Raw genomic sequence first — 14,073 nt, forward strand, 5'->3', positions numbered from 1 at the left:
GTTGTTGTTGAGATGGAGTCTCACTCTGTCACCCAGGATGGAGTGCAATGGCACAATCTCCGCTCACTGCAACCACTGCCTCCTGGGTTCGAGTGATTCTCCTGCCTCAGCCTCCCAAGTAGCTGGGATTACAGGCACGCACCACCATGCCCAGCTAATTTTTGTATTTTTAGTAGAGACAGGGTTTCACCATGTTGGCCAGGATGGTCTTGATCTCTTGACCTCATGATCTGCCCGCCTTGGCCTCCCAAAGTGCTGGGATTACAGGCGTGAGCCACCATGCCTGGCCCCTTGTGGAGTTTTACAAAGGTGGTTTCAGTCCCTGAGCAAGGAAGGGGTCAGTTTTGCAATAGGACCATTATCATCTTTGCTTTAAAGTTAAATTATGGATTAAATTCTTCCCGTAGTTAGCTTGGCCTATGCCCAGGAATGAGCAAGGACAGTTTGTGTGGTTAGAAGCAGGATAGAGTCAGCGACATCAGATTTCTCTCAGTGTCATACTTTTTGCAAAGGTGGTTTCAGTTGGAAGGCCAGGCCCAGGGTGTCGCTCAGTGTTGACCCTGGGCATGGGAGGCACCTCCTTGGGGAGGGCTTGGCATTCCGAGCACCTGCTGTAGCCTCCTTTAACCAGGTAGAATTCAACTCTTTGAATCTAAAACAAACTTTGCTAGAAAACTCTGAAGAGGGAGAGTGTGTGCTCTAAAAACGCACCAAAGGGAAGACCTGAGTAGGAAAAGAAGCAGGCTCGGAAATATCCATGGAGATTGTTGCTTGTTTGAAACTAGCCAGCCAAGCAGACCTGCCAGAAAGTTTGCGAGATAATTAATGCCCAATTTATTCACATTTCTTGATATGGCAGGTGAGTTATATATCGGTATTCAAATATAAACAGAAGAGACTATGAAAAAGCAGCTGTGCCATGTACAGCAACTCGTGTGGACAAAAAAAAAACAAAAACAAAAAACCCATGGTTTTCAGTTCACAAGAAGTGAGGCCATTTCTATTAGCTCAACGAAAGCAGTGCCCAGAGAGAACCTACTCGGTGCCTGGCTGGTGGAACCTCTGGACAGGGAGCCTCAAGATGGGAAAGGGTTTTAAAAGGTTGAGTGAACAAGATCATTAGCTCAGAAATGGGAAGATTTAGTGGGATGTGATGTCAGAGGGTGACTTTTAGAAGCACTGAATACAAAGAAGTTCGACTTGGAGATGTGCTAGCCAGGTAGACTCTAAGCTCAACATGAAGAGCCTCTCAGTGATTAAAGCCATCTGGGACCCCGGCAGGCAGTCCTTGAAGGAAGTGTGGTTCTCATGTCTGGCATGGCTTTGTCTAAGGCTAGCCCCCTTCTTACTGGGGAGTGTAATGGGTGGATTTTGGCTCTTGATGGGTACTGGAGCAGATGGTGTCTGATCTTCTGTGATTTCATCAGAACATACTGAATATGCCCTTTGAGCATGTTCAGCTCCAGCAATTGGACACTATATGAGTCTATTCTCACGCTGCTATAAAGAAATACCTGAGACTGGGTAACGTATAAAGAAAAGAGGTTAAATTGGCTCACGGTTCCACAGGCTGTACAGGAAGCATGATGCTGGCATCTGCTCAGCTTCTGGGAAGGCCTCAGGAAACTTACAATCATGGTGGAAGGAAAAAAAAGGAGCCAGCGCTTCATGTGGCCAGAGCAGGATGAAGGTGGTGGGGGCTGCCACACACTTTCAAACATTCAGATCTCATGAGAACTCACTATCACAAGAATAGCACAATGAGGATTGTGCTAAACCACTCATGAAGGATCCACTCACCTCCCACTAGGCCCCATCTCCAACCTAGGTTGAGATTCACTCAACCTACTGGGGATTACAATTTGACATGAGATTTGGGTGGGGACACAAATCCAAACCATATCAGACACTTTCATTTCTAAAGAGCAGCTGTTTGAGTCATCAGACCTCCCTCCAAGATGGTACCTGAGAGAATTCCTTATGTCCCTAGGTGCATGAGGTGCTGTGTCTGCCTCTGCTGCCTGGCCTAGGCCATCGGCAGGGCTTATACCATACCTCCTCATTCTGCCCTGTAACTCTAGGGACAGTGGCATTTGAAGATACTTCTGAAATGTATGTGAGAATTAAGTGCCTAAACTGAGCATAAAGGACTAAGACATTCTCAGCAAAGCAAACCAATTGATGTGAACATACTCAAATTATGTGTACAACTGAATTGCTGTGTGCACAATAAATGGGCAGAGTAATCTTATTGTATCATAAATTAGTGGCCATCACTGTCCACAAATGTGAGTTTTTATGGGTCCTCTGTTTATGTGCACATTTTTTCCTGGCACATCTATTGCTGAACCATTTGAAAATTCAACCTTTATAGGCAAGTTGGTGTTTTAAAATGTTACACAAAGGGTTATACAATGAAGGGTGAGGTTATGTAAGCTGAATTAGCTCACTTATTAATCACATTCACAACAATATTTTAGTTGCAGTTGTGCAATCTAGTCTTCTGTTCCTTTGGATGAGAATAGAATGTTTATGATATTTATTAATGAAGCAATTAAGAATGCCTTTTCATTCAGTTCAAGTGTCATGATGGAAAGTTTGTTGTCGGTAAGCCCTTGAGCACAGCACACCAGGAGGGCAGTCCTTCCTCAGACATGCACTGCCTTCACTTTTCTTAGCCCAACAGCCGTGAATGCATAACGTAGCTCATGCAAAGTGTGTTGCTGGATGCTGTGAATTTGTAAAAATGATTAAACCATAGTTTCTCTTCAAGAAACCGCCATCTAGTAGGCAGATAAGACATGGACCTAGGAACTGGATGGAGGCAGGATGTGGGAGAAACTTTGGGTGGCATAGAGCAGTAGCAAATGCCAACATGCACTCCCCATGTATTCGCACGTGCACTAACCTGTCCGGTCCTCACCACGCCTTGAGGAGCTCAGAGGAAGTCAGGGTCGTGGTTCTTTTGACTTAGGAGGAGAGAGAGGTTTCCAAAAGAAGTGCACTGCTCCCTGGGGGCTGCTTGTCAGGTGAGTGGGCTGTGGACCGTTCTGTTAGGAACCCTCCTGTCAGAATGAGGAACCCCCTGGGAGCTTTATTCAGAGGGCGTCTTGACCAGAGTTGCATTATTACATTGCCTTGGTGCCATAAGGCTAGTTAGAGTCCTGATGTAGTTCAAGGAGAGAGGCATGGCCCTGGGATCACCCTAGAAGCTCAAGAAATGGCAGCCCTTCTGCCTCCTAGGTATGTCCATGTGAAATTCAACTTCCTCCCTGCAGCCATCTCAGCATCGCCAGCAACAGGGAAGCCCTTGCTGGAGGCGCTTGCTCCTGATGGTGCTGCTGAGACCACAGCTCTTCCACAGCCAAAGGAGAAGCCTCGGGAACTGCAGAGTCCACAGGCTTCTTTCTGAGGGTGTGTTGTCTTGTGGGGTTTTAAAAACAAAATTCACTGAATAAAGGTGGAAGTGTACTTTTCTGGGTCGCAAAATTAAGGTCATCCTCGTAATAGACACCTGAAAAGGTCTGCAGGGGATAAGGAACTGATGGTCTCAGCAGGAGCTGGGCGGGGCACTGTCCTGAGACCACTGTCCCTAGACCAATGTCTAGGACCGCCCATGACAGCTCCCAGCTGAGGAACTGATCCCTGGAGCAGGAAAGGGCCTTGCCAGGTGAAGAGCCGGCGAGCTGGTGTTTACCTAGAGCCCTCTATCTGCACCTGCCTGCAAAGTCGCAGAGGAAGTCGTCCAAGGGGGCTTTTCTTACCTTGTCAGGTGGAGTGTGTGTGGAGAATGGGGCGAATGCTGTGTTGAGGCAGCAGGTGGATGGCAGACATATGGCAGAGGAGCGGGGATCTGCAGGGCACAGAAGGCAAGGGAGCATGGAGAGAGCCCTCATGGGCACCTGCGGGGACAGGCCCACATGGCCTTTGGGAAGGGTGGTGATCTTCCAACTCCTGAGAGCATCTGCAAGTTTTAGCACAAGTGCATGAAGCAACATTTACCCAAACGTCTATCTGCTTTGTCTCCTGCCTGCCACCCCTTCCCCTTGAGGACAGGAACGTTGTCAATAAGAACATTTTCTTTATTGTTCACCCAGCTCAAACAGTCGCACAGGGCTTAGTGTGTCACAGGCAACTGTGGGTTCTGTAGATCCTCCAGGATCTCATCAGTTAATGAGCAGAGCAAAAGGGAGCTCTACCTCTCAAAGGAAAACTGATTGTACTTCTACTCCGTCAGACAAATGCCCAAGCAACATCCTGATGGGAGAATTATGCTGGCAACATTGTTTAAATATAGTCTCATTCCTTGTAACTCTGAGTTCATCTGGGGAAAATCACATCTGCGAATGCCATTTTTATCGATTAGATGAGGACCAAGATCTTTCTGTAAAAATAAATGCTTTCTTTCTTTAAAGAAAATTGGCAATTTGCCTTAAAATTTTTATTGAAGTAATTCTATTCTATTTGAATAACATTGGGAGATAAAAACCCTCCATTATGCCTTTTTTAATGAGTTCTAATTCAGAAAAATCTCAATAATAGAAAATGACATAAAAGGTACATAGCATAATTCTTATCTTGTTTTCCTCACTGGCCTCTCTCATTGGCTGTATGTAATTAGCATCTCTTCAAAGAGAAAATGGGGAATTTTACCATCTTTGAATCAAGTGACATTCACTCATTTGAGTTTTAAGATTGAATATGCTTTTTGAAGAATTTTCTTCTAAACCTTAGCATAATTCCTTTCACAGGTAAGTATTCAATTTAAAAAAACTGCTGAATGGGCGAGGTGCGGCAGCTCACGCCTGTAATCCCAGTACTTTGGGAGGCCGAAGCAGGCGGATCACCTGAGGTCAGGAGTTTGAGACCAGCTTGGCCAACATGTTGAAACCCCGTTTCTACTAAAAATAGAAAAATTAGCCGGGCATGGTGGCCGGCGCTGTAATCCCAGCTACTCGGGAAGCTGAGGCAGGAGAATCACTTGAGCCTCGGAGACAGAGGTTGTAGTGAGCCCAGCTTGCACCACTGTGCTCCAGCCTGGGCCACAGAGTGAGACTCTGCCTCAAAAACAAAACAAAACAAAAAACAACAAAAAAAACCTGCTAAGCATATGGAGGGGTTGACTTCAATTTTCTGTAGTCACAACTGTGTTTCTAATAGAATGACAGGTGAGTGGCTTCGGTTGCTCTCTCTCCTGGCAGGCCATGTGTGGCGTGACCATCCTGAATGCTGATGTGCCTGTAAGTCACCTGGGGTCCTTGTTAACATGCGGATGCAGATCAGATCAGGAGTGAGGCCTGAACTCGCTCATTTCCAGCTCCGCCAGGTAGGGCTGATGCCGCTGGTCCACAGGGCATGCTCCGATTGGTGAGGGATGGAAGACGAAATCCTCATGGATGGTGCAGGCATTTTCCAAACCCTGAGCACCAGCACACTTTACTGGCTACTGAGAAATGCTTTCTGTTTTTGTTTTTGTTTTTTTTAAGATATGACACCGAGGGAAAAGGACATATTACTTACCAGGAATTTTTACAGAAATTGGGTATTAACTATTCACCTGCTGTCCATCGGCCCTGTGCAGAGGATTATTTCAACTTCATGGGTCATTTTACAAAGCCACAGCAGCTACAGGAAGAGATGAAGGAGTTGCAGCAGAGCACAGAGAAGGCCGTGGCAGCCAGGTGAGTGGGGAAGGGTCATGGGGCCATCATCTAGAAGTCCCCTTTTACACCTGGCCTCACAGCACAAGTTATTTTAAAATGGTACTTTCCCATGCTGGCACAAGTTACAGGGAAATGATCATGCTTGTTCACTGCTGTCAATTCTAGAAATTGGTGCGAAGTCAAAGAGTAGTTGAAAAGCTGTAGCCCATTCCATCTTACCTAGTCACAATCTTCTATCATTCATCTTATTTTGTGGGTCACCCTTGACAATGATCCTTTTTAGTTGTGGATGGCATACTGCCTGGCCACTCCCTTGGCCCAACTAGAATGCAGGCTCCATAGGGATGTCTGTCACTTTACTTGGTGTCTAGCACCGAACAGACACCCAGTAATATCTGTTGAATGAATAAAGGAAAGAACCAGACATATCCTTTAACTCACACTTCTACTTTCAGGACTTGATCCCCAAGAAATAATTCAGAATAAGCCAACAGCTTAGCAATGGGAAGGTGTGACCTGCAGTGTGTCTTTTTTTGTTTGTTTGTTTTTGAGATGGAATCTCACTCTGTCTCCCAGGCTGGAGTGCAATGGCGCTGTCTCAGCTCACTGCAACCTCCACCTCCTGGGTTCAAGCGATTCTCCTGACTCGGGCTCCTGAGTAGCTGGGATTACAGGCACACGCCACCACGACCAACTAATTTTTGTATTTTTAGTAGAGGTGAGGCTTCACCATGTTGGCCAGGCTGGTCTCGAACTCCTGACCTCAAGTGATCCACCTGCCTCAGCCTCCCAAAGTGCAGTGTGTCTATAACAGCAAAACAACAACAAAGGAAATACCTTCCAGTCCCAAATTAGTGCACTGGCTTAGCAAAGAGTAGCCTGAAAGAGCATGAAATTGCCCATGCCTGCTGTGGCCTCTGTGGAAGAACACGGAAATGTTTGTGTAAAGGGCTAACAGGCAGTTACGTTTTGGGTAGTATGTGTACCATGAGTGGAACAATATCAAATGTAGGAGCAGGTGCATGGGACCAGAAGATGCTCTGCAGAAGGTACCCCACTGGATTTGGATGGTGGGAGCGTACATGATTCCTTTCCATTTTTAAAACTGATATTTAATAGTTGTACATATTTGGAGGGTATGTGTGATACTTTGATACTTGTATACAATGTGTAATGATCAGGGTAATCGGGATATCCATCATCTCAAACGTTTATCTTTCTACAAATTCTACAAATCTTCTCTTCTAGCTATATATTTTTTAAAATTTGTGGGTACATAGTAGGAGCACATATTTATGGTTACATGAGATAGTTTGATACAGGCATGCAATGTATAATAATCACTTCTGGGTAAATGGGAAATCCGTCACCTCAAGCATTTATCCTTTGTGCTACAAACAATCCAGTTATACTCTTAGATATTTTTAAATATACAATTAAATCTAGCTACTTTGAAATATACAATAAAATTATTGTGTATTTCAATATAACATTTTATTGTTATAAAATTGTATGTAGCAATAAAATTGCTAAGTATAATTTCCCTACTGTACTATTAAATACTAGTGTTTATTCCTTCTATTAAATTGTATTTTTGTACCCCTTATCCAACTTCTCTTATCTTCCCCCTCCTGACCCTTCCCTTCCCAACCTCTGATAACCTCTGGTAAATTAGCCTCTGGTAATTTACTCTTTATCTGTCTGAGATCAACCTTTTTTTTTTTTTTTTTTTTTTGAGACAGTGTCTCACTTTCATCACCCAGGCTGGAGTGCAGTGGCTCCATCATGGCTCACTGCAGCCTCAACTTTCCAGGCTCAGGTGATCCTCCCACCTCAGCCTCCTGAGTAGCTGGGACTACCGGTATACACCACCACACCTAGCTAATTTTTGTATTTTTATTAGAGATGGGACTTCACCATGTTGCCCAGGCTAGTCTCAAACTCCTGAGCTCACTCACCTGCCTCAGCCTCTCAAAGGGCTGGTATTACAGGTGTGAGCCACCACGCCCGGCTGAGATCAACTTTTTAAACTCCCACATATGAATGAGAACGTGTGATAGTTGTCTTTCTGTGCCTGGCTCATTTCACTTCATATAATGATGTCTAGTTCTGTCCATGTTGCTGTGAATGAAGATTTTCTTCTTTTTTATGGCTGAATAATGTTCCATTGTGTATGTGTGCCATATTTTCTTTATTAATCTGTTGATGGAAACTTGGGTTGATTTCATATCTTGGCTATTGTGAGCAGTGCTTCAATAAACATGGAAATGCAGATATACTGATTTCCTTTCTTTTGAATATATACCCAGCAGTATTATAGAATTTCTGGATCATACAGTAGTTGTGTGTTTAGTTTTCTAGGAAATCTCCGTACTGTGTTTCACAGTACTGTACATTACCACCAACAGTGGATGAGTGTTCCACTTTCTCTGCATCTTCACCAGCATTTATATTTTGTCTTTCTGATGATGGCTATTCTAACTGGGATGAGATGATATCTCATTGTGGTTTTAACTTGCGTTTCCCTGATGATCAGTGACCTTGAGCATTTTTCACATACCTCTTGGCCACTTTATATGTCCTCTTTTGAGAAATGTCTATTCAGGTCTTTTGGTCATTTTCGAATCAGGTTATTTCTTTTCATGCTGTTGGGTTGTTAGAGTTCCTTATATATTCTGGTTATTAATCCCTTGTCAGATGGGGAGTTTGTAAACATCTTCTCCCACTCAGTAGGCTGTCTCTTCGCTTTGTTCCCTTCATGGTGCAGTAGCTTTTCAGCTTGATGTAACCCCATTTGTTTGTTTTTCCTTTCGTTGCCTGTGCTTTTGAGGTCTTATCCAAAAAATATTTGCCATGACCAATGTCCTGTAGCATTTCCCCAATGTTTTATTCTAGTAGTTTGATAGATTATGGTCTTACATTTAAGTTTTTAATCCGTTTTGAGTTGATTTCTGTCTGTATTGAAAGATGGGGATCTAGTTTAGTTCCTCTGCATGTGGATATTCATTTTTCCCAGCACCATTTATTAAAGAGACTTTTCTTTCCCCAGTGTGTGTTCTCAGTGCCTTTGACAAAAATGAATTTGCTGTAAGTGCATGGATTTACTTCTGGGTTCTCTACTCTGTTCCATTGGCCTTTGTGTCTGCTTTTATGCCATTACAATGCTATTTTAGTAAATATAACTTTGTAGTATAATTTGAAATCAGGTAGCGTGATGCCTCTAGCTTTTTGCTTAGGATTGCTTTAGCTATTTGGGGTCTTTTGTGGTTCCATATGAATTTTAGGATTGTTTTTTCTATTTCTGTGAAGAATGTCATTTGGTATTTTGGTAGGAATTGCTTGAATTAGTAGATCACTTTGGATAGTATAAACATTTTAACAATATTAATTCTTTCAATCCATGAGCAAGGGATATCATTTCATTTTTGTCTGTGTCCTCTTCAATTTCTTTCATCAGCATTTCATAGTTGTCTTTGTATAGCTCTTTCATTTATTTGGTTCAGCCGATTTTTAGGTATTTTATATTCTTTGTAGATGTTGTAAATGAGATTGCTTTATTTATTTCTTTTTTAGATTGATCACTGTTAACATATAGAAATGCTACTGATTTTTATGTATTGATTTTGTATCCTGAAACTTTACTGAATTTGTTGATCAGTGCTAGGAATTTTTTGGTGGAGTCTTTAGGTTTTTTTAAAATATAAGATCATGTCATCTGCAAACATGGCTCATTTGACTTCTTCCTTTCCAATTTGGATGTGCTTTATTTCTTCCTCTTGCTTAATTGCTCAGGTTAGGACTTCCAGTACTATGTTGAATAGAAGTGGTAAAAGTGGGCATCCTGTCTTATTCCAGATCTTAGTGTAAAGACTTTCAACTTTTCCCTGGTTAATATCATATTAGCTATTGGTTTGTCATATATGGCCTATATTGTGTTCAGGTATTTTGCTTCTATATTCATTGTGAGGAGAGTTTTTATCAAGAAAGGATGTTGAATTTTATAAAATGCTTTTTCAGCATCTGTTGAAATTATCATGTAATTTTGTCCTTCATTCTGTTGATGTGATGTATCACATTTATTAATTTGTATATGTTGAACCATCCTTGCATCCCTGGGATGAATTCCACTTGATCATGGTGAATGGTCCTTTTAATGTGTTGTTGAATTTGGTTTGCTAGTATTTTGTTGAGGATTTCTACATGTATGTTCATCAGGAATTTTGGCCTGTAGTTTTCTTTTTCGTAGTGTTCTTGTCTGGTTTGGGTATCAGGATATTAATGGCCTTATAGAATGAGTTTGCAAGTATTCCCTACTCTTCAATTCTTTTGAAAAAGTTTGGGTAGAGTTGGTATTAGTTCTTCTCTAAATGTTTGGTAGATTTTAGCAGTGAAGCCATCAGGTCCTAGGCTTTTCTTTGATGGGAAACTTTTTATTACTGCGTTGATGTTGTTACTCATTGTTGGTCTGTTCAGATTTTCTACTTTTTCATGGTTCAATCTTGGTAGGAATTTACCCACTTCTAGGTTTTCCCATTTGTCAGCATATAGTTTTTCATAGCAGTCTCTAATGATACTTTCTATTTCTGTCATCTCTAAAGTTGTAATACTTCCTTTTTTATCTCTGATTTAATTCATTTGGGCTTTCTTTTTTTCATAGTCTAGCTAAAAGTTTGTCAATTTTGTTTATCTTTTCAAAAACCAACTTTTAATTTTGTTGATTTTTTGTATTGTTTTAGTCTCAATTTTATTTATTTATGCTCTGATTTTATTTCTTCCTTTCTACTAATTTAGGTTTGGATTTTTCTTGCTCTTCTAGTTTCTTGAGGTGCATTGATAGATTGTTTATGCAAAGTCATTTTTTTTTAATGTAGGCGTTTATTGCTATACATGTCCCTCTCAGCACTGCTTTTGCTGTATCCCATAGATTTTTGGCATGTTGTATTTCCATTTTGATTTGCTTCAATAAATTTTTAATCTTCTTCTTAATTTCTTCATTGACCATTGGTCATTCAGGAGCATGTTGTTTAATTTCTACATATTTGTACAGTTTCCAAAGTTCCTCTTTTTATTGATTTCTAGTTTTATTCCATTTTAGAAAAGATACTTGATATGATGTTGACTTTTTCAAATTGTCCGAGACATGTTTTGTGGCCACATATGATGTATCCTGGAGAATGATCCATGTGCTGATGAAAAGAATCTGCATTCTGCAGCAGTTGGATGACAGGTCCTGTAAGTGTCTGTTAGGTCCGTTAGACCTAGACCATAGTTTAACTTGATGTTTCTTTGTTGATTTCCTGTCTGGATGATCTGCCCGTTGCTGAAAGTGGAGTGTTGTCTGCTACTATTATTGTACTGCAATCTAGCTCTCCTTTTAGATATATTAACATTTGCTTTACATATTTGGGTGCTCTGGTGTTAGGTGAACATATGTTTACTATTGTTATATCCTGTTGCTGAGTTGATTTTTTTGTATTAATAATGACCTTCAGGTCTTTTTAGTTTTTGACTTAAAGTCTATTTTATCTGATATAAGCATAGCTACTCCTGCTCTTCCTTGGTTTCCATTTGCATTGAATACCTTTATCGATTTCTTTACTTTCAGTCTATGTGTGTCTTTATAGGTGAAGTGAGTTTCTTATAGGCAGCATATAGTTGGGTCCTGTTTTTTAATCCATCCAGCAACTCTGTCTACTTTCAAATTTTAAAACTAGTTACTCATGTCTTTCTTTTTTTTTTTTTTTTTTTTTTGAGACAGTTTCGCTCTTGTTGCCCAGGCTGGAGTGCAATGGTGCAATCTCAGCTCTCTGCAACCTCTGCCTCCCAGGTTCAAGCAATTCTCCTGCCTCAGCCTCCTGAGTAGCTGGGATTACAGGCATGTGCCACCACACCTGGCTAATTTTGTATTTTTAGCAGAGACAGGGTTTCTCCATTTTGGTCAGGCTGGTCTCAAACTCCTGACCTCAGGTGATCCGCCCACCTCGGCCTCCCAAAGTGCTGGGATTACAGGCGTGAGGCACTGCGCCCGGCCACTCATGTCATATTTTTAACATTTATAACAGAGAAAAAAATTGGGCTGCATATAATGTGACTACAGCAATGAGACAGATTTTCTTGGCATGGTCTCAATCCTTGGTCTCCCATCCACACTCCCTATACGTGTGGCCCTTACCTGCTGCTCTATAGCTCTGGCTTAGCTGCATCTTGCTCTTACCTGTTTGTGAGTCTGTCTCCTGTCTGTCATTTCAAAAGGCAAGATTCACTCTCTGTCCCACCACCTCCTATAGCACCTGAATGAATGAGTGAATCTCCAAAGGAACTGAGAATGCCAAGGACACAGGGATGAAATGTAATAGCTAAACGGGGTTTAAGAGAAGAGCAGTTCAAACACACCCCTGAATTATGTCTAAGTTACTGAGTTATGAAGCCTGAAAGCAGAGAATTGAGTTTGTGAAATTCGAAGTAAAATATGTGCACGATTGGTATAAATCAAATATGCCATAAAGCTAATGAAAAAGTGGAATTTATCTTTACTAGACAGGGTTGGCATCATTACCCGCTCGTGTCTTCTCTTCTCGTCTTTCCTGCCACTTGTGAGTAATGAGGCTCTAGGAGAGAAACCGTGCATCCTGGGCACTCCCAGTACACTCTTTCTCTGCCTGTGCCTCTGTTCCACATGGAGCATGGGTGTGCAGCTAAAAGACCTGCGAGCTGCCAGACAATGCATTTCAGATCATTGAGCTCAGTTAACTAATTCACTCTCACCCACTCCCCCTTGCCACACCCATGCTCTCTTAGTAAAGAAGACAAATGGATGACCAATTTCTGTTTCCTCAAAAATATCGGCTTGTAAAAATTTCCAAATAACCTTGTCCTTCAGGATGGCCTGTTTTTAAATTTTGCTGTCAGTGGGTCTTTCCAATGAAGATTCAATGTTTCCAGGATGTTTTTTTACCTCCTCATCTATACTGACACTCTAATCAGATTGACAGATTTGAGTCATGTTCCATTAAAGTGACCACAATTTTGTATTTGCCTCTTAAATCTAGGGGAATTCATTTTGTTTGGAGTGCCCTAAATACGTTTTAAAGATTAAGAAAACTCTTTTTTTCTTTTTGCATTTATTTTCCATGCCTTGCTCTTTTTGCTTAAGTCTGAGTTGAAGATTCAGAATCAGAATAGCAACAGTAAATGAGCCACATAACACGGGCTCATTGGAAAACGCAAATTGAGAGGTGTGCAGTTTTTCTGCAGCACCAGAGTGGGGAGGCCATGTATGTGAGGGGCTCTGTGGTCATCCATTGGCCGTAACAGTGCCCCCTTCTGGCCTCTGTCGTGTTGCCCAGACCAGGAACTGGACACAGAGCCAGTGCAGCTTTGTCACTGAGTGTTGGCTGACACTGTTTCTGTTTGGCACTGTGCTGTGATCTGTGCTCTAAACCCTCATTTACTCTGTGCACATATTTACTGTGCAAGGGAAATAATTACTGCCTAGAAACCAGTCCAAGAAATGCTGAATGCTTCAATTTTCTAAAAATATGTATCTCAAAAAAATGTTTGGATTTTTTTTCTACCTTCATTTGCTTTCATTTTGAAGGATTAAGTGGAATACAATAGTTGTGATGACGAGTAATCATTCTGCAACATGGGACTGAATTCAATGTACACCTGTAGGGGAATCCAAAATGCTGCTGTTGGTATACACGCACAGAGAGGTTCCTGCACCTCGTTTGTATCAAGTACTCACATGTCATGGGAGCCAATTCCAAACTGGAGGCCAGCAAGACAAGGGAGCTGATCACCTTGGTGGCTTCAAAGTAAATACCGCTCTCCTTCACTACCCTGATTATTCCCACTGAATCTCGCCTCTCCCAGAGTCCTGACGTTTCTGTTCCTATGGATTATTTTTTCTAGGCATCCTCTCCCACAAATACATACCTCAGGTGGTAGACAATTACCACCAAAGATTTTGCTTCTGGAATTTTTTTTATTTTATTATTATTATACTTTAACACATTCTTTCCCCTGAGGAATAACCCCAAAGCCAAGATCAAGTGTGAGCCCATCACACAGGCATGTTACTCAGTTTGTAAGGAAGACATTTTCAGCGACCTGGGTGAGTTGAAATTACTGAATTTACAGCCAGTCCACCATAGATCAAGCGCAAGATTGTTTCTTCCTAAAGATTTCTGCACTTTTTGAGTTCCTTAACCATAATTTTTTTCAAGTTAGGAGAGAAAATTTCCCAGACTGAAAATTCAGTGTCTCTGAATCACAGAGACTTGAGGTCACACATCCTGCAAGGAAATAATCCCTGAAGCTGGGAGCGACAGAAAGATGCTGTCTCTGTCTCCCTCGCTGTGAGTGAAAGGCCCGGTCTTGTCCTGATTCCGCCCTGGGCTTGCGTGCT

The 14,073-nt window shown here is 41.8% G+C and overlaps 1 protein-coding gene across 10 annotated transcripts in view; it reads left to right on the plus strand.

Moving 5' to 3' along the window:
• EFCAB6 (EF-hand calcium binding domain 6) overlaps nucleotides 1-14,073 on the plus strand; it is a 295,562-nt gene that overhangs the window by 209,794 nt on the left and 71,695 nt on the right. For all 10 annotated transcript variants that reach the window (XM_055252706.2, XM_055252713.2, XM_055252712.2 and 7 more), the window contains one exon: nucleotides 5,487-5,681. In XM_055252706.2, coding sequence (XP_055108681.2) covers nucleotides 5,487-5,681 — 195 coding nt within the window. The remainder of the gene's footprint in view (nucleotides 1-5,486; nucleotides 5,682-14,073) is intronic.

This window comes from Symphalangus syndactylus, chromosome 18 (genome assembly GCF_028878055.3).
Source record: "Symphalangus syndactylus isolate Jambi chromosome 18, NHGRI_mSymSyn1-v2.1_pri, whole genome shotgun sequence".
NCBI lineage: Eukaryota > Metazoa > Chordata > Mammalia > Primates > Hylobatidae > Symphalangus > Symphalangus syndactylus.